At 46.6% G+C, this 21,036-nt stretch overlaps 2 protein-coding genes across 8 annotated transcripts in view; one reads left to right on the forward strand and one right to left on the reverse strand.

Moving 5' to 3' along the window:
* Window positions 1–15,424, reverse strand: part of AFG3L2 (AFG3 like matrix AAA peptidase subunit 2) — a 27,342-nt gene extending 11,918 nt beyond the window's left edge. For 2 of the 5 annotated variants that reach the window (XM_082355676.1, XM_082355677.1), the window contains exons 1-8: window positions 15,182–15,424; window positions 11,308–11,407; window positions 10,486–10,563; window positions 8,366–8,472; window positions 8,076–8,228; window positions 6,016–6,090; window positions 2,760–2,884; window positions 766–1,039 (exon numbers count right to left, since the gene is read on the reverse strand). In XM_082355676.1, coding sequence (XP_082211802.1) covers window positions 766–1,039; window positions 2,760–2,884; window positions 6,016–6,090; window positions 8,076–8,228; window positions 8,366–8,472; window positions 10,486–10,563; window positions 11,308–11,407; window positions 15,182–15,298 — 1,029 coding nt within the window. In that variant the 5' untranslated portion in view covers window positions 15,299–15,424. Of the gene's footprint in view, window positions 1–765; window positions 1,040–2,759; window positions 2,885–6,015; window positions 6,091–8,075; window positions 8,229–8,365; window positions 8,473–10,485; window positions 10,564–11,307; window positions 11,408–11,650; window positions 11,670–15,181 lie in introns of those variants that run through there. The other 3 variants (XM_082355673.1, XM_082355675.1, XM_082355674.1) reach the window with 3 other exon arrangements.
* A 179-nt stretch (window positions 15,425–15,603) lies between these two features.
* PRELID3A (PRELI domain containing 3A) overlaps window positions 15,604–21,036 on the forward strand; it is a 109,249-nt gene continuing 103,816 nt past the window's right edge. For 2 of the 3 annotated variants that reach the window (XM_082354894.1, XM_082354890.1), the window contains exon 1: window positions 15,604–15,742. The gene's annotated coding sequence lies outside the window, so the exon portion shown is untranslated. The remainder of the gene's footprint in view (window positions 15,743–21,036) is intronic. The other variant, XM_082354883.1, reaches the window with a different exon arrangement.

Raw genomic sequence — 21,036 nt, forward strand, 5'->3', positions numbered from 1 at the left:
TCACAAATGAAGTAAAAATCTAATAACCAATGATGAACTTAAAAAGAATACTATGTTTGCTCAAACACTGTAATTACTTAAGTCGTGGAGATGCCTAAATATGATGTGAACAGGTATGCAAGTATAGCAAATTACAGAACTATAAAATGTGACTTTTTATCCATGGAGGCAGGCAGGACATGAAATCAAGGAAATGATGATTCCCTTTACAAAGGACTCCTTTAAAGTAAACTTTATTAACGGGTTTTAAAAAGAATTAGTTAAACATTTTCTCTTCATTTACTTAACGCCTGAGCCTGGCCCTGGGGACACAAAGATGGGCAAGGCTACCCGTGGCATGCAGTGGGCGGGGGGAGGTCTGTCCTCCATGGAGTCCTGGGCCACGAACCTGAGTTCCAGGCCAGGCCTGCTCATGGTGCTGAGGGAGGGACAGCGAGGTCACAGCAGAGGCAATGTGCTCGGGGCTGCTGAGAGGGGGGTGTCTAAGTGGCCCTGGAGGGAGAAGGCAGCAAACCAAGGGGAGAGGACACACATTTTCTCGGGAACGCACGCTACCTGCAAGAAGACACATCCACGCAGGACAGCCGACCTGAAGAGACGCGCAAGTTAAACGGAGACTAGTAAGTTAAGATGGAGGAAGGAGAGAAAAAGAGCTACTTTATAAGTAATCAAACTTCATAAAATTGTAACTTCAGAGATCAAGAAATACTTCAGAAGATTTTTGGGTTAATGAGCTGAAAACCGTCTTCTGAAAGTTCATTTTACCTTTGGGATTTTTGCTCCTAGGTCTTGGTACTGCTTTGGGTTTTTCAGGAAATTCACAAATTCCATTATCTCTAGCTTGGCCTCCTCGCAGCCCGCCACATCTTTGAACTTCACATCTATCTCGTCCTTTAGGACCTTGGCAGTGGTTTCTCCGACACTGAAGAGTCCGCCCATGCCCCGGCCCGTGCGGCCGATGCCGGCCGGCCCCCTCCGGATGGTGTAGAGCAGGAAGGTGATGATGAGCACGGTGGGCAGCATGCTCAGCAGGAAGGAGCTGGGGGCCACACGACAGCGCAGCGCTCAGGCGGGCGGCCCTGTGAGGGACCCGCCACCCCGTAACTGCGCACGGTTTCTGCCTGTGCAACACCGGGCTATCCGGGTACATCTGAGGCACAAGGAGACTCTTAGTGTGTCAGTATCACTGAAGGAGAATCTCAGAAAGACCAAAGAAAAACCTGTTCCTAACACGTACGCTGTCCAGTGGTGCTTTATTCCTACCTCAAGAACCACCATTTATGCACAGGACAGACCTGTGATTTACTATCACTACATCAAAATTTCAAAGATATTTCGTTCAAATTGCTCATTTAACAATTTTAACATGATTCTGGTGTTAGCCTGGGTAGAAATTCCAGTTCTCTTATTGGAATGCATCAACTTATTCTGAAGAGATGTCTTCCAAATATTCAATCCTTGCGAAGGCAACAGTGGTGAAAGCTGTCTCTGGGCGGCTCGTGCAGGCTCAGAGACCCAGGGGCAGGGGTGCCCTCCAACCCGTGCCTGCCCTGGGGGGAGCAGCTCAGGGATGACCTACAGCCTTTTGCTTTCTGTTTGTCTTAATAAAGTCAATTTCCACACAACCACGGGCACAGACATATACTTATACTGGGTAACAGAATGCAATTTAGTTTAACTTACCCTAAGAAATTTAGGTCAAAACCTGATACATGGTTTATGTAAAAAACAAAACAAAACAAGAATAAAACCAGGATTAGCTTTCTAATTTTTCATCTATTATAAAATTTTAAATGCTGCTATAGCATTTAAACCATGAACAATTTACCTTTGGTTTATTTCTGGAGAAAAAAAATAAACACACTGACAATAAAGGTTTAAGGAATGGTGCAACAAAACTTTGTGTAATGTTTCAGGACCAGCCGACAAAGTTAAGTAATTATATGATAACTTCAGGGACCAAGGGATATATTGCATCACGTGTGAAATAATCTCGGCAGCTAGCTGGATCTATTAATAATACTGCAGGTAGATTGCAGATCTACATACACCAAGACTCAAGAGACTCCCTGAAGCCGAGTAAGACCATCAGCTCAATAACATGCTAGCTACCCCTTTCTCTGCTCTCTTACATGTACAAAAAAATTAAGCTTTATTTCTACTTTTTCACTCTCAAACTGGTAACTAAATCAAGGTATGCGTTCTGCATTTAATGCAAATGGGGTCACCACCAGGAGATCTACCAGGGCGTCCATGGGTGAGCACTCAAAGGCCATGTATTCCCAAATAAACCCAAAGACAAGCAACTCCTGAAATCAACAAGCTGTTCCTGAAAGACTCAGACCTGAAGTAGCCTTTCTAAAGACAAATAACCTTTAAGTGAAGAAGCAGCTCTGACCAGAGAGGAAGAAGCATTACTTAAAAATCCTGGAAACTCTGTGAAATACAAATGTAAAGGATAGTTAAAAGGTGGGAATGCCACTCTTTAACACAAACGGGCTCTTTATGCTAAAATCCTACTCAAGAACGGAGCATTGGACATTAACCCCAAACCACTGCTTAATCAAGATAAATATTAACATGTAGAAAATCAACCAGTCTCCAGCAAACTAGTAAGTTACTAATGGTTGAAAAGAACTCTGGCCAAACTGAGAGGCCAGTTGAGAATATAAAGTGCGATGCGATGCCCCCTGGTGACAGAACACACAGTGAGCCCAGGGGCACAGGCAGCCTCCTGTGTTCACAGACACGCTTCTTACCCGTCACTCTCAGCAATGTAGACCACAGGGACCCGATTCTCCCCTTCTATGCCCAATTCCTGCTGTAAAGTTTCCAGATTCCGCTCAAAGGTGTCCACACTGCCAATATTGAACCAGACATATTGCTGTAAGGACAGAAAAACAAAATATCCTAATTTTGTTAGGGGAGTGAAGAGGAAACAAAGGATTCAATTTACAAAGGATTCAACTTTCCAAGAATTTTTCAGAAATACTGCAAATTTACAAATTAAAAAAACCCAACAATAACACAAGACTTGTTTTAACAATGCAGTGACTAAGCTTCACTCAGTGAGAACCCTTGACAAGCCTCAGCCAGTAAGCATTTCTATAGGCAGCATTCCTCCACGGTCCTAAAATTGTAAACTTGAAAAATGAAAACTCTCTTTGAAAAGACAACCCTTTTCATAAACAAACAAGCGTCCTTTTCCTCTTGTCCACTTCCCAGGAACTTCTTAGCTGCCTGGTCCCAAACTAAACACCAGCCTGCGGCAGTGATGGCACTTCTCAGTGTTGGGACGGTTCCCAGCCCCAGATGCACTACGACACCCTGGGTCCTCAGAAGGAGGTGCTATCACCGACCGCTAGGAGGCAGCTCCACCCAATGGGGCAGAAATCCCCTCCAGTCACTGGACCTGGGAGTTCCTGGGACCCTAGGGAGGGACACCCGAAGGGCTGGAGGCAATGGCGATGCTCCCCGCCAGCACAGGGTTCCCCACCGTGCTGGCGTTTACTGTCCCCGTATGACAGAGGACAAAACTACAGGGGTGACCTCGCCGCCCACGGTTACACATCTAGGAAGCCAGCCCAGGCAGGCTGGCTCCAGGGCCAGCGACAATAACCAGCAGGCCACACTGGCTCTCCGACACAACCACTCCCACCTCTGGAGCTTCCCCACACACTGGCCCCTGTTCCCAGCACCCGGCAAGTATCAGCTGCACTGCACAGCCCCGAAAGACTTTATTCCTCCTCTAACCTGCAAACACCTAAAAAACACGTAAACCTCAGACACTTGAGACGTGTACACAGACAAGAGCAACACGTCCCCGCAACCCTTCCACCACCAGGGTTACTGAGTGGAGGCCGTCACTCTGGTGTTTCTCTCCATGTGTCTAAAAACAAAAGACGGCGAGTAAGTTGTATAATATTATATAACAATAGTTCTCGGTAAGTTGTTCACAGACAAAGCTACACGATTCCTGTGGTTATAGGCCCCAAATGTGTCAATGACAAAACACTCCCCAACTTGGCTCCCACCACCAACGGGGCAACAAGCTAAATGATGCCTCACATCAGAGAGTCGGGCGGACCAAGGCCCAGCAGCACGGAGATTCCAGGGACAAGACCTAGGTGAGACCCTCTGGGGTGGGTCCCAGCTCTGCAGGTGATTCCTATGCACACTGAGGTTTGACAACCACCACTGACCTACACAATCTCATTTGAGAGCTAAGCCCTAAGACCATTAGTGTCACTCCCATTTTAAAGATAAAGAAACTGAGGCTTCGAGGGGTTAGGCCATAGAGCTAGTAAAGAGCAGAGCTTATCTGAGGCCAAGTGTGTCAGACTCCAAAGCCTGTGCTTATACAGCACAGCACAGCAATTAATATCGCTATGCCATAAGCAGTTGGACACTGAAAATCTTAGACCCATTTCCGAAAGCTTGAAATAGTCTTTATTAAACAGGCAATACATATTCTCTGTAAAAAACTAAAGAAACACAAACATAATGAAAATAAAAAGCATCCATGACCTCAATATCCAGAGATAAACACTATTAGCAATTTTGATGTTGTTTTTTCAAGGTTTCATAATACCCCTTTTACAATCTTGAAATATGCACAATTTTGAAAAGAAATCAACATAAAACCTTAACTGTAATATAAAGGAGTGATACAAAGTAATTTATAATAAGATGGTACGAATTTCAATATGAAAATGCTTGTGCATGCCAGTACTAAGTGTAAAAACTGCTCCCCAGGGAGGAGCAGGCCCTACTGAGAGCCGAGCCCCAGCAGGCGATTAAAGAGGGACGTGAGGAGCCGCTACTGCTGACCAGGGGCCTAACGGGCCTGTTTATATGGTTCTAATTTTTTGCCCTATAAACAATGTTTTGGAGGACATCCTTGCACAGACACCTTTACATGCATCCCTAATTATTTCCCTAGGATTATCACTGAAGCAAAATTACTGGGTGTATGCGTACTTTCAAAACTGCTGATACACACACTGCCAAACTGTCCTCTTGAAAGGGAGTGCCAATTTAATTCCCAGCACTAAAAGTCTGAGGAATAGTTCTGAGAAAAAAAAAAGTAGCATGGTTATTAATGAACATTTCATCATAAGATAAAGAGAATGGGGGGTGGGGATTAAGACAATTCAAACAACTTTCCTAACAGTGACTGAAATACCAAAGTCCTATGACGTTACAGATATTCTTATATTTATTGATACGTTATCAGAGACACGGTCACCATCAGTTCTCTTTTTCCTTAAATGTGGCCCCATCCAGGCAGGATGACGACGAAATGGTGAAGCGAAGGCATCCTGAGATAGAAGGGATGCAGCCTGGAAGAGGGCTGGCCCTAGAGGAGCTGTAAGATCGCAGGATGCCCAGGGGCTAGGAGTGGGCCTGGGGGTTGGGCCCAGGAGGGCTGGGAATCACCTGGAAACCTCATCTGCCCCCTCCCCCCTCCCCCCCATAATCCCCTCAACCCACTCTGGGGTGTCTGGAACACAGTTCAAACTGGTTGGACAAGAAATACAAATGTTTTTTTTAAAATAAGAACAGAAATGGAAATTAAAATAATATAACATCACAAAACAGTTGGGAGAGATATGACCAGAATGCTTCTTAAACTGATTTGACAAAAGGTGTCTTAAGACATAAGCAATTCAGATTTTTAACATTTTTTTCTTAACCAAACAACTGTTTTCTCAGTCTTGAAAAATCATAGATACTGGAATACTGAAAACTAGATTTCACTCACTGGTTCCTAAATGAACAGCCAACGTGATCACCAAACCAAACCAAAACCAAAACCACTGCCCAGTCCCTGCACACGTTACGGACACAACGTTCACATCCTCACTGTTAGTGAGGATCCTGGCTGCTGCGCTGCCCAGCTCCGACGCGGCCAGTGTACATGGCTACCGCAACGTGAGGGAATGCTTGCTTTTCAGTTTTACATCTGAAAAGTTAATTTACAGCTAATTCACATCAATTAATAAAATCATTTACCCCATCAACAGGAGTTTTTCCTGGTGTAAAAGTCACTCGAACAAAACGCTTGTTGACGACTTCCAGTCTGTCTACCTGGAATTTTAAGAAGTTAAATATTCAAACATAAATTTACACAAAGACTTGAGATATTCTTTTAAGCTCATCTGAAATGCCTACATTTCAGACACACAAAAGAATATAAAGTAAAGAAAGAAGATAACGTAAGGATTCCCCGTGTTGCCCCCTCCTGCTTGAGAAAGAAAACATCACAAACACTGCTGAAGCCCCCAGTCACCCAGATGTGGCCGCTCTCTGCAGCGGGTGCTGGCCACCCCAAAGCAGGGCCTGGTCCCAGGCCACAGAGACCCAACCCTGAACAGACACTCACTTCTGCCTGTTTTTAAACTTTAAAAATGGTCTCATCTGGCATGTACTTTTCTACCACTTTTTCTTCTGTCCTTGTATTTGTAAGGTTCTCCTTGCTGACATGTCAGTTCTGCAGGGTACCCCATTTTATAAGTACACCCCAAGGTATTGGTCCATTCTCCTGTTCACAGACATTCAGGCTGTTTCAAACGCTCCCCCATCACAAACGATGCTGCTGTGAACATTCCTGTGTATACCATCTGGACATAGCTTCAAGAACTTCCCTGGGATACGTACCTATAGATAAACACAGTCCGGCTAGGCTGCAGGGCAAAATCGCTCTCCAAAACACTACTGTCCTCACTTGCTATTGTAAGACTTTTAAATTTCTGCCCCTCTACAGTATAAAATGGTTTAAACTTGATTTTCCTGCAAGCTTCTAACTACACAGGGTCCTGAAGATCGCTTGTACACCTCACCCTGAGGGCTCTGGCTGCTGCGGAGTGGAGCACTTTTGGGGGGGCCTGTTTCCTGCTGCTGTCAAGTCTGCTCTGGCAGGAAGTCTGGAAGGTACGAGCCCAATATGCGAAGTGAGGGAGCCCTGGAAGGTTCCAGGAGGAACCGGAATAGGGGCTCACCATCTGGAAAGGACTATAGAACTCTACCCCCCATAAAACTGCTGGGGCAACGGTAGACTGAGTGCAGAGAACCAGCAGGTCAGGAGGAGATGTGGCTACAAAGCCAGGACCTGTCCCCACACTCGAAGGATAGGAGTCACTTCTTAGAAAGCAGGCTCCTCACGACACCTGGGAATCACACAGGTGAGAGCCTCACTTGCTTCAAAAATCTGAGTAGATAATCGTTTCCATTTTGTCCATCCTCACCTTACTGTACGACCTTTAAAAATAATTTTAGATTCTTTATATTTCTTAAGTATTAACATCTTTATTTTACTCATTTCATTGAAGAAAAATCCAGTATTGAGAGCTTAAATCATTTCCCCAAGGTTACAGAGCAGGCCTAATCCTCGTTCTCTTACTACCACTTTACTTCATCAAGTCTAAGATGGGCATTTTTCATATTTTAACCTCTCAGACATTGGGATGCATGTTGACAACTGATGGTATTACACAGTTTCACTGGCGGCTCACTCAATCTTTCTTAGTAACATGTAAAATAACATGTCCCTTACAATCCACAGCATCTTAAATGAGCTGAAACCGGGTCTCACTGGGCAAAGACCCAGCCCGGCGGCACAGAGCTCATGCCCAGGCCTTCACTCAGAGCCCATGGCTCTCACTGTAAACACTGAATCACCTATTCACCCACTTCCAGGCCCACAGGAGATTACAAGCAGTGAAGGTGTAAAGGAGCTGGGAGAGGCTGGGAAAGGTGCAGGGAGGAGAGGCACCCGAGGGCACAAGAGGAATGATGGGAGCAGATGGGGACGCCAGAGCAACAGTCAGGAGCCGTGGCTCCAAAGCGAGGCTCTAGCATGAAAAGAAATAAAAGGAGTTCGTGGTAAATTTGGGACTGCTGGGTCAAAACAAACAGGTTCCTTGGTTGCAGTACTTTCCAGCATTAGAAAAATCCAACATGGGACTTGATGACGAACAAGCCTGGCTAACTTGGTGGCTGTTTATCACTTTATTGGCCTCATCTGAACCCCACCCTTTGAACCCCTGCAGCCTGCGGGCCCACTCAATACTTACTACTCCTTTGGAAAGATAGTTATTGACAAAGTCCTTCCATGTGATTTCTCTCCCGGAGCTCTTGAACAGGAAGTAAAACAGGACTCCTCCCCAAAACAGGGCGGTCCAGAGAAAGTACATCCTGAATTCCTTGTCATCCCACGGAACGTCACCCTGGGCAAGGAAGGAGACATTTCTGTGAAGCATGCAATGTAACAACACAGTCTATGCTGTGCTGGATGCAAATCCCTTCCAATGCCATGAATGCCACCCCAGAGCCCCAACGTCAACCACACAGTGTGGAATCAAACCTTCTGGAACCTGGACCACCAGTGAGAATCATCTTTCTTCCCACCTCGTTTTCCACCACCACCAACTCCTCCTCCAGAAGGACGCGGGGCAGCCGCTGGCTTCGGTTCTGTTCACAGACAGAGAGTGTGTACAGCGGCACAGCAGGATTTCCTATCTCTCAGCAATGTTTTCATTAATACCGTTTAATAAAGTTTTATTGCAAAACACATGGCAACTGAACAGTTACTAAACAAAGTGCTATGAGGAAGCCTGAGACTAAGAGAGAGAGGGGTAGCCCTCAGGGAGGCTCCTGGAGCTTCACACGCATGGTCTCACGAGCTGCACACTTACCCAAGGACCAGCAGACACATGACTCCGCCCATCTTACAGATAAGAAAGGGGCTGACATGCCTGCTGATCACTTGGTGCAGTGCTCAGTGACAGTGAGCAAGTGACAGAGCTGGGATCTGAGTGCACATGAGTGCGTTCCTGAGTTCCCACCTGAAGGTAAAAAGTAGGTGCCCCCGCCCTGCCCCAAGCCCTGAAGTAAACACTTAACAGTTTCTTCTGCAGGAAAGACATGATTTTGATAACTGGCCAAAAACAAAACCACCACCACCAACAACAAACCCACCTCATCCCCATAAAATCTGTTGGTAAGAATCTGAAATTAGTCACTGTCATGAGTTGAACTGTGTCCTCCAAACTCATTTGCTGGAGTCCTACTCCCCAGTGATCTTAGGGTCTTCACCAAAATACACAAGTTGAAATGAGGTCACATGGGTGAGTCCTAATCCAATATGATTAATGTTCTTATAAAAAGGGGACATTTGGACACAGACATGCACAGAAAAAAGGAGACATGAAGAGACACAGGCAGAAGATGGCTGTCTACAAGCCAAGGAGAAGGCCTGGAACAGACCTTTCCCTCACGACCCTCAGGAGAAACCAACCCTGCCGCCTGCCGATACACTGATCTTGGACATCCAGCCTCCAGAACTGAGAGACGTACTGTTGCTTCTGACACCCAGTTGTGGAACTTTGTTCTGGCAGCCCTAGGAAACTAATACAGTCACTAATACCTTCCCTTTCCCCCACTTCTCCATCCTTTCAAAGACCCACGAATACTGTTCTGACATCTTCAACTCCTGGGAAGCCACCCCCTCACTGTGCAGGCCAGGAGGCTTCAGCACCCAGTCACCTGCAGGGCTTCATGGCCTGGGCTTCCTGCTGTGCTCACCCCTCCGAGATGCACACAGGCAGCTCCTGCACCCCTATTTTAAGTGAGGCAGGGTCTCAGAGAGGCAAGCCCACCGCTGAGAGGCCCAGGCCTGGGAAATAAAGAGGAGGCACATTTCTAAAGTTGTTGAACGATGTCCCATGTACTCTGGGACAAAGTAACATATATGCAAAAGGTACCCAATAGGTTATATTTAAAAAGTGGACCAATCACCATTAATCAGTCCCAAACCAAGGTCAACAGGAAGTCGCCCAGTCACCAGCGCTCCATCAGCCCACACAGCACTGCTCCTTCCTCGGCTCTGGCCTGGCTTTCATGCTCCACATTCTCTTAGCATGTATTTGTCCCTCCAACGAGACCCAAGTTCACTTAAAAACAAAGGCTGTATTTTATTTTTCCTTATATTTCCCTAGAAGGAAACGATGCCAGCTGAATGCCAGCACGTGCTGGGCACTGTGCTAAATGTTATCACACGTGAAAGGGGAACAGGGCCTGGGACCCACACAGGCCCCCAAGCTGCTGGCTCTGACAAAACCTCTCTGAGTCGCTAAGGGACGATAAGCCTCCGAGGAACAACTTGAAAAACACTGCACTCACAATACATGTCAAGTAAATTGCATGTATTGATAACATGTGCCAAAGGTACTTACCAAATATGCAGTTAGATATGACTGATACTGACCAGCCAATATCTCTAAGGTAAACTTCAATTAATTCAATTTGAAAAATGACAAGAAATATGAGCAGAAAATTAAGATAAAACGAAACAGAATTTTATATGTCCTCCTAGACTACAGTTTCAGAACTGACTTAAGATTTTCTTTGTTCAGTGAAAACTATCAGCAACATCATATATTAGGGGAAAACAGTAAGTTCAAACATAATCTTTTGAAAAGGTACCTTTTTTTTCTCCCATAACTTCTTTAGGTTCACTAGCTTTTTTTCCATTTTTCCCATTGGGAAAGTATTTTTCAAATCCTGTTAGAAAAGGAAAAAAATACATATCCTCAAACTAAAATTCATCAAGTTTTGTGTACGTGCTCTTTGTTTTTATTTTTATTTATTTATTTATTTAAAATAAATTTATTTATTTATTTATTTATTTTTAGCTGTGTTGGGTCTTTGTTTCTGTGCGAGGGCTTTCTCTAGCTGCGGCGAGCGGGGGCCATTCTTCATTGCGGTGCGTGGGCCTCTCACTATCGTGGCCTCTCTTGCTGCGGAGCACAGGCTCCAGACGCGCAGGCTCAGTAGTTGTGGCTCACGAGCCCAGTTGCTCCGCGGCACGTGGGATCTTCCCAGACCAGGGCTCCAACCCGTGTCCCCTGCATTGGCAGGCAGATTCTCAACCACTGCACCACCAGGGAAGCCCGCTCTTTGTTTTTAAAGCAGCTGATTCATCACTAAAAAGCACAAACTAGAAGTATAACATTGCTTGTGTAGGGAGTAAATCAAAGTCTAGATAATACAGCTCACAACCCCGAAGAGTCATAGGGAAAGGCCTCACTGGCCTGCCCACCTCATTACCGACAAAGGTGCCACATTTGAAGGTGACACACCGTCATCGCTGCAATCACACAGGAGGAGGTGGGGTGGGTTATAAGATGAGACATGACTTAGGAATCAACCGAAACAACGCCTCTGCACCTGCCCTGTCAACGCCCCGCTGACAGCGAGTCTCTGTCACAAGACTGTCTACCGTCACAGTCACATCTAAATGTTTACCTTTTGGAGGCCGAGAACAGAATCTTTGATAAGCAGCAATCACATCTGTCAGAAGAGAACGTCTGTTGGTTTTTGCTTGAGTTGTAGCATATTGATAAAGCTGCAACACAACATATAAATAAAAGCATGAAGGTTACATCAAGGTAAGAATGAAAAGAGCTTCATTTCCTAATACCACCAAGTGGATGAAATGCTTCTCCCTTCAACAGGCAGTTACAGACTAGAATAGAACGGCTCCCCCACTGAGGGAGGACTAGGGTTGTCCAGCCCTGGGCCGTTCTAGTGCAGCAAGAACTAGGAGATACACACTTCGCCCAGAAAACGAGAGTACTTCAAATCATACCTAATTAAGAGCTGCAGCCCAATTACGATTCTCTACCAACACGTTCACTCTGGCATTGTTTACTTAATTTGTAGCATTCAAAAGGCAAACTCTGACATGGAACATCTGCTGCCTCACTTGCAGGGTCTATCACACTACAAGGTCATTTACCTGAAATTACAGAACAATGCCGCTTGTGAACACAATACTAAATTTATTTGTGCTCAAAGACAAGAAAGTTATGGTCCAATGTCACTGATAGCCCTTGTACTAGTAACATTTGCTAAAGGTATTTGATATACTGCCATCCTGACAAGTCCCTTTACAGATATATCTCTGCTTTAAATAACATGCTGCTAAAAATTGTTTGTAAATACTGCCTATATAAGTCAGAATATAATGTAAACAAACTGAACAAGCTCCTTATTAAATATTTAGGTGCACAATTAAAAGCAATCAACGGCAAGGTCCACTGAGGGGCTATATCCAAATTTGGCAGTGGAAAAGTTCAAGTAATCCTATCCTTTTGAAAAATGAAAATTCACCACCATTTTTTAGGACAAGCTTTTACATACAGGTGAGAATGTTTAAAGTGAAGTTCATCCGCATTAGTATCCATCCTCACTTGCCTCCTTTATGGTCTGATGAGAAAAACAAAATACCACAAAACCATATAAAATCACTTCACATCCACAAGTGTGGCCATAATAAAAAAGAGAGACAATAACAAGTGTTGGTGAGGATCTGCAGAAACTGGAACTCTTGTGCACTGCTGGGGTGATGGGTACAGCCACTTTGGGAAAGTTTGGCATTCTCAAAATGTTAAACGTAGAGTTCAGTTACCACGTGATCCAGCAAATCCATTCCTACTCAAGAAAATTGAAAACATATGTCCACACAAAACCTTGTACATGAATGTTCATAGTAGCATTATTCATAATAGCCAAAAAGTGGAAACAACCCAAATGTCCATCAACTGATGATGAACAGACAAAATGTGGTATATGCACACAATGGAATTTTATTCAGCCATAAAAAAGGAATGAAGTACTGATACACGCTACCATGAAACCTTGAAAACATTATGCTAAGTTAAAGAAACCAGACACAAAAAGTCACATATTACATGACTCCATTTATATGCAATGTCCAAAATAGGCAAATCCACAGAGACTGTAGATTAGTAGTTGCCTGGGGCTGGAGGAATGGTTGGGGAGAAATAGGGCATGACTGCTACTGGTTATAGGGCTTCTATTTGAGTGATGAAAATGTTCTGGAATTAGATAGTGGTAATGGTTGCACAAACTTATGAATATACTAAAAACCACGGAACAGTACACTTGAAAACGGTGGATTTTATGATATCTGGATTAAATAATCAACTAAAAACCAAAAAAGAATGAGCTGATTTAATTCCAAATTAATGCACAATTAATAGCAAAGTAGGACAGAAACACTGATACTGTTCTTGGTAGACAGCAATGCTGGTCTGAGAGAACTTGGAGCTTCTGTTATGTTGGGCCCTCCCTGACGGCTGGGAACACTTGGCCTAAGAAATAACCACTGATAATGGATAAGAGTGTGCCATATGTCAATAAATATATTCCAATGCCAAATCCATTACGGGTGTGGATTGAAATGACCTGTTATCCACGCTGGACAGGGCAAGAAGTCACTGAATATCTGCTCCAGGCCAGGTGTTGCCAAGCAGTGGGGAGCCCACCGGGGGACCAGAACCAGTGCTGCCTCGAAGAAACTCAGAAGAGTAAGGAAGAGTCCTGGGAACAAATCAATTACAGGACGGCACCGCACGTGCAACAATACAAAACCTTAAGTAGAAAGGTACAGAGGTGGCACAGAGAAGGAAGTGGTTACATGTTTAAGGGACCTAGCCATGTCACAGGGAAGTGACACCTAGCCTGGGATTTGAAAGACTCACAGTTCACCAGGCAAACAGTATCAAAACTTTTAATTTTGGTGAAGCTGGAAATCTGATTTTTTGCATGATGATCTTCAACATATCTCATGATATTAGGGGACTCACAGTCATGCACCTGCAGTGGGAGAAAACAACGAATGCCCAGGGATACTACTGTGAGGGTCAAATGTGATAATATATGGAAAAACACTTTTAAAATTGTGTGGCAATACCCAGATTTACATTATCATTTCCAATCATTCTGAAAGCTACTTGAGAGCAAGGGTTCTTTATTAACACCATATTAAGCAAGTCTTTGTATCACAATAAAGTACAGAAATGGGTACACGGTATGTACTTCATAAACATTATTAGCTTGCTGAATAATCAGCCCCCTTTAGGCTCTCTTTTCAAATTGCATTGACCTGGAATACCTCTAGCAATAACCCCCGTGACTGTATTTAATGATGAGATTATTTTCTACAAAAGAACCATCAATTAAATATTTTTCCTCTATCTAATCTAAGCCCATTCAAAGAACAATACATATAAAAGATTATGAATTTGCAAAATTTAAGTACAGAGGACCCCAATTTAGAGAATTAGGTTTTACGTCTGACGATGTGAGTACTTTTTAGTTGTGAAGCATCGGTTTCAATCCTTTGAGGATTATACCTGAGACCACACATCAAAATCTTTTCCCCAGGAACCTCACTGTGAGAACAGATTTTTAACAGATGGACAAACGTAGAGGAAAATCTGTCCTCTCAGCGTCCCTTGCAGGTAGCAGAGTAATGCCCTGGCGTCCCCACCCAGATCTTCAGGGCAGTACCAGGGAATATGTGGCACCGACTTCCACAAGCAGGAGACTTCCTTACACCTCAGCATCGAAGATTCACGGAAACTATAGTGCCACTCGAAAGAAAGGCCTTTTAGATAAGATTCCTGACAAAAAACCCTACAAACTCACAAGGCAGATCCCTACCTGCTTATTACATGTCTGAGTCCAATATTCACAAGGGACAAAAGAGGAATTCGAGCAAGGTAAGACGGGGAAATGGATGTAATGCAAGAAACGGAAAAAAGGCCTAGTGCACGGCCATTCTGAGTAAGAGACGAAGCCGAATAACCCTGGCTGGCAAGGGGGCTTCGAGGAGAAAACATCAGGAATGTAGGTGCTATCACTGCCCTTTCCGTGTAAAGACTGAGAACACTTCCTCCAGGGCATCTGGCGACTGACCCCAGGGCTCGCCCACCACCCCCGGGGCTCCGTGCGCGGTCGTGGTCAACCTGCGCGAGGCGGGTCCGCCGCGCGCACAGCCGACATCGGCTCTGGGAGCCCGGGCCTGCCGGCGGCAGAGCGGCGCCCCTCTGGGGGGGTCACCGTTAACGATCCCGGTTGTTAGGCGTCGTGTCCGCCGGACGGCGACAGCCCCACCCCCGAGCCCTCGCCGCCGGCTCCCGACGCGCTCCGCTCCGCAGGCCTCCCGGGCCCAGGGCAGCCCCGCCGCTCCGAGGCCCGTCTCCACCCGGGCCGGGGACCCACGCCGAGAGCAGGGCCCGTGACCTTGACTCCCGGAGCCGGGCCGGAAGCGGGTCGTCGGCCGGAAGCGGGCCGGGGGCGCCGGACTCACCTTCCGCAGGCAGAGCCGCTCGGTGGGGCCCGCGCGGCCGCCAGGCACGAGCATCGGGGGCAGCCCGCGGGTCCGGCAGGCGCCCCGGCCCCACAGCAGCAGGCACCGGTGCGCCATGGCCGCCGGCGCGTCCCTCGGGTCGGGCGCTGACGGGCAAGCGGCCGTAGACGGCCGGACACTCTCGGAGCAGAGGCCACGGGACGGCTCGCCAACCACCCCAGGCTCTTCTGCGTCTGCTCGCGCCCCGCCCCGCCCCGGCGCGCTGACGTCAGCCGCACGGCGGCGTGCCCTCGGGCAGGGCCGCGGCCCCACCTCCGCAGCGTTCAGGGTCAGGGCGGAGGTGGGGCCTGAGGGGAGGAGCTGAGATGGTGGGGCGGGGCTTGAGGGGAGGAGCTCAGAAGGAGGAGGGCGGGGCTTGGGCTGGGGCGCTAGCCTTGGCGCTGCACGGGCTAGAGCACGGGCTAAAGCGCGGGTCGGCCCCGCCGAGGCCGCTGGGTTTCAGCCGGGTGGCCCTTTCCCTCAGGGCGGAGGCCGTCTTCGACCCTTCGGACACCTGTCTCGGTAGGTCCCTCGTCACATACTTGCTTGAGAGCCTATTCAGTGGGGCCTTGTCCGTGGCAGGCACCGTCCTAGGCTCTGGAGGAGCCAGGGCGGCCGTCAGGAACCGGGCCCACAGCAGGTGAAGCTGCGCGGCCGTCAGTCCCTCAGCAGTGAGAGGAACTTGTTCTCCCAGACGAGGTGGAGTAGCGGGAAACGAGGGAAAATGTGTGAGTTACTGTGGCCGGTTAAGTCGTGTGGGCTCTGCCTGGGGGGAGGGAGCGTTCTTTTCCGGTTCGGGTTCGAGTAGGCGAACGTGACCGTAGCTGAGATCCACACAGCACAGGCTTTATTCACCGACCAAAGAACGGAGAAGCGGGAACTGAGTTCACGGGTCAACTTCTGCCCACCTGGCCGTGTCACCGTAGGGTAGGTTCTTGTTTCCTCACAGAATTCAGAGCCCCACACGGAGGCCGCGGAGGCGAAGCGAAGGTTTACTGAGCGACCGCACGCTATCGGGAGGGAGGGCGGGCTGCTCGGGTGAGCAGCTGCCCTGAGTTTCTTACCGCGAGTTGGTTATATGGGGCGCGGAAACAGCTGGGAAGAATATTCATTACAGGGCGGGACTCAGGGGAGACTTCTCTCGATCTTATTTCCCTTCTCCGCTTCCCCGAGGACGGGGGAGTTTTGGTCCTCTTTGGTCTTTTCAGGTCTGTCGTGGCTTCAGGTGCAGGATGGGTACTGCCCCGGTCACAGTGTTAATTCTGTTGTAATGAGGGCATAATGAGCAGAAGGTTACTTTCGGACGCTGGAGGTTCCTGCCTTTCTTGTTTGCCTCTAGGACCCCTGTGGTCACAAGATGTATGGTTTCCTGTCAGACTCCCATGCCTCCTTTCTCTGCTCTTATCTGGCCAACTGCCTGCTCTAACACTGGCCCCCTCAAGGAGTTTGGACCCTTAAAATCTTTTAAGGGTCAAAGGGTCGATGGTCCGTCTTCTGAAGCTGCTTCAAGCGGAGCAGGGGCATTGTGCCTACCTGTGGGGTCCAGACCACCTTGCCATCTGTCAGAGATAGGGGTCTCGGGGTCATTGGCAGAAGCAGGGATGGAGAGTGGGGAGTGGGAGGCTGCAACCCTGTCCAGGTGATGTTGATAGTCCCCATCTTCATGTGGGCTGGGTTGAAATCCCTGGCGTACCATCATCTGCAGGTGAAACTTGTAATCTGGAGGAAACAAACTTAACACGCAGGTTAAAAAGGCAGGGGCCAAAAATCAGTAAAAGTACTATTGCGATCAGAGGTCCAAGTAGGCGTAAGAACCAGGGGTATGTAATACCCCTCTGACTACGGTCCCAATGGAGTCGGCGCTGGGGTTACCCTTTCCAAAAATGTATAGCCATTGAGCCTGTTTATATACCTTTTGGATATCTTCTTCCATCTGGCCCATGGCGTTGATGTAGGTGCAACACGTTTTATTATTGTGCATACCCCTCCCTTCTAAGCTAGGAGATAACCCAAGGCCAGTCTTTTACCATCACCACATTTGCTAGGGAGTTAAGAGAGGTTGAGAGTCTGGAGAGTGCATTCCCCGTGCTCCTGGCCAGAGTAGGTAGAGTAACTGACAGGTTACGAAGCATTGCCTTGTGGTATGCAAAGCCTCCCTGTGGGACCACCAAGCCAATAGCAGCTCCAATTCCTGCCAGGAGGAGGCCAATTGCACGCTGGAGCCAGGGATGGGGAATGGAGATATTATATATGGATATTACCCCAGGGGCTAAAAAGGCGAGTGTGTAGGATCCCATGGTTAATCTTTTATGTATGCATTGGTAGCCCATGGCTCAGAGGGGATTCACATAGATGGGACCCTGCAGCCTTCCTTTTGGGTGGCCACAAATTATGATGTGTCCCCTTGGAGCACATAGCCATGTCTGGGATCTGTTTTCCTGAAGAAGCTGGCTCTGCCAGGTGAGGTTGGGATTCGTTGAGCAGGTGCAGCTGGGACTAAGTGGCCCTCCTCGGATCCCCACCTCAGGCAAGTGGGTCTTATATGGGGGAAGAGGTTCCTCTTCATGTGAGGCAGTCACGTTATATTTTGTGAATGGAGGGGGTAGAGTGCCCGCTTTCCAGTTTCCAAAACGGGGGTAGGTCGTGGACTCCCGGGATCCCAGGGATGCCAGACATGTCCAATGGGTGGAATTCTGTGTCTCATCTAGCTCTGTTGAGGTCACTTCAGGTGTCCACCTTTTGCATTTGTATCTTTGAATAGACCTTCAACATATGGGTTGTGTCCTACCCCTAAAGATGGCTGTCAGATCATGCAGTCTTGAAAGTTTGAAGATATGATCCCTGTGGGTTTTAGGGAAAGGCTGGGTACTTTACCAGTCAAGTTAATGCAAATGACTGAGGACAGGTTAAAGCATGTCCAATTGACTGTGGAGAGAAGCACTTCTGTGGGTGGGTCCCAAGACCAATTGGACTGGTTAAGAGTATAGAGGGAGGTGTTGGCCGAGGCTGGGTAGAAGATGGGTCCCCCCGGGGCCTCATGGGGGTTGGCATGGCAGACCCAGCAGTTAGTAAGATTTTCAGTTTTTCCTGTGGTGGAGGAAATTTGTACTATGCAGTTGCCGCTCCATCCCCCTTGTGCAGGTATCCACAGGAGGGAGAGAAATTTTAGGGTGAATAATGGCTTCATGGTGGCGGTGGCGAGCTAAAAGTGAACAGTCTTCTTTAAACCCAGCATGGACAGAGGAGTTCTTCCCTGGCAGGGGTGGTTAAGTGAACTGGTAAAATGTAAGTAAGAGAATAATAGCAAAAATGGTGAGTAAGAGTCCAACCCACCAAGTCATTTTACTTATCTGCCAAAGATGTCTGTCCTTTGAGTATATATTCAACTTCTTAGTTTTTAAATAGGAGCCTCAGGCCTTTGGTGGGCTCACAGGTCCAGTTGGAGGTGTCTTCCTGTTCATAGCCAGGGTCCTGTTTGGACTCAAGAGGAACTGGCTTGATTTGGGACAGGTGAACCCAACTGTTGATCCCTTGTAATTTAACTGCAATAAGGGTGCTGAGAAGGACCTAGTAAGGGCCCCTCCACTTGCACAGTAATTGATCAGAGGGGGACGCTTCTCTCCATGTTTTTAGGAGGACAAAATCTCCCAGCTGAATATGAATGGGGTCAGTTTCCTGGCTGGGGGCCTGATTTCCATATTCTGAAATCGCCTTTTGGACCAGTCCCAGATTAATTAGGTACTTAATAAGCTCACTGGTTTCAGTATCCACCAAAATGTCAGAGGATAAAAAGGGCCTACTATAAGTCATTTCAGACGGGCTGATCCCTAGCCCCGTTTTAGGTGCCCCCTTGATTCTCAAGAGGGCTATCAGTAAAAACTTTGTCCAAGGTTCTAATGTCTCTCGAAAAAGTTTAGCCAGGATTCTTTTTAAAGTTTGATTTGCCCTTTCCACCTTCCCTGATGGTTGAGGCCTCCAGGCAGCATGGAGGTGGTAGCAAATGCCTAGGGCAGTAGAGATTTGTTGGGTAACCCTAGCCGCAAAAGAGGGACTGTTATCACTTTGTAAAGACCGTGGAAGCCCAAACAGAGGAATTATTTCCTTTAGTAATGCCTTTATTACCTCCTGAGCTCTCTCGGTCTTAGTTGAAGGCTTCCACCCATCTGGTAAAAGTGTCAATAAAGACCAGAAGGTATTTATATCCCTGGGAGGATGGCATCTGGGTAAAGTCTATTTGCCAGTTCTCCTCTTCTTTGGATGGGCTGGAGGAGAGGTGGAGGCCTTAGTTTTCCCCCTGGGTTATTATGGTAACATATATTACAGAGCTCTGTGACCTCTAGGCTAGTCTGAGAAAGGCCCATGCCAGAGAAGACTTTTTCCACCAGGCTAGTCAAAGCATCCCACCCCAGATGAGAGAAGTCATAGAATGATTTTAAAATATTCCATTGTAATGCTCTGGACAGCATTATTGTTTGTTCCTTAATCCACAGCCATTGGGGCCCTCTTGGTATCCCCTAGTTCAGGCCCACTCTATTACCTTGATTGTGTACAGGGGTGACAACAAAGTGGGCTGGGGGTTGATTATGAGGAAGTAAGGTGGCCTGAGCTGAAGGTGTTTTTTGGTTTTTGCTTTTTGAATTTTATTGAAGTATAGTTGATTTACAATGTTGTATTTCTGCTGTACAGCAAAGTGACTCAGTTATGCACATATATACATTCTTTTTCATATTCTTTTCCGTTATGGTTTATCATAGGATATTGAATATAGTTCCCTGTGCTATACAGTAGGACCTTGTTGTTTATCCATTGTATACATAATAGTTTGCGTCTGCTAATCCCAGACTCCCAACCCTTCCCTCCCCCACTCCCCTCCCCCTTGGCAGCCACAGGTCTCTTCTCTATATCTGTGTGTATGTTTCTGTTTCATAGATATGTTCATTCTTGTCATATTTTAGATTCCATATATAAGTGATATCATATGGTATTTGTCTTTTTCTTTCTGACTTACTTCGCTTAGTAGAATAATAACTAGGTCCATCCATGTTGCTGCAAATGGTATTATTTCATTCTTTTTTTGTCTGAGTAGTATTGCGTTGTGTGTGTGTATACATATGTGTGTGTGTGTGTGTGTGTGTGTGTGTGTGTATATATCACATCGACTTTATTATCCATTCATCTGTTGATGGACATTTAGGTTGTTCCCATGTCTTGGCTGTTGTGAATAGTGCTGCTATAAACATAGGGGTGCATGTATCTTTTTGAATTATAGTTTCGTCCAGATATATGCCCAGGAGTGGGATTGCTGGATCATATGGCTACTTTATTTTTAGTTTTTTGAGGAACCTCCCTACTGTTTTCCATAGTGGCTGCACCAATTTACATTCCCACCAACAGCGTAAGAGGGTTCCCTTTTCCCCACACCCTCTCCAGCATCTATTATTTGTACACTTTTTGATGATGGCCATTCTGACTGGTGTGAGGTGGTACCTCATTGTAGTTTTGATTTGCATTTCTCTAATAATTAGTGATGATGAGCATCTTTTCATGTGCCTATTGGCCTTCTGTATGTCTTCTTTGGAGAAATGTCTATTTAGGTCTTCTGCCCATTTTTTGATTGGGTTGTTTGTTTCTGTGTTATTGAATTGTATGAGCTGTTTGTATATTTTGGAAATTAAGCCCTTGTTAGTCACATCATTTGCAAACATTTTCTGCCAGTCTGTAGGTTATCTTTTCATTTTGTTTATGCTTCCTTTTGCTGTGCAAAAGCTTTTAAGTTTGATTTGGTCCCATTTGTTTATTTTTGCTTTTATTTCTAT

This window comes from Balaenoptera borealis (assembly GCF_965194805.1).
Source record: "Balaenoptera borealis genome assembly, chromosome: 14".
Classification (NCBI taxonomy): Eukaryota; Metazoa; Chordata; class Mammalia; order Artiodactyla; family Balaenopteridae; genus Balaenoptera; species Balaenoptera borealis.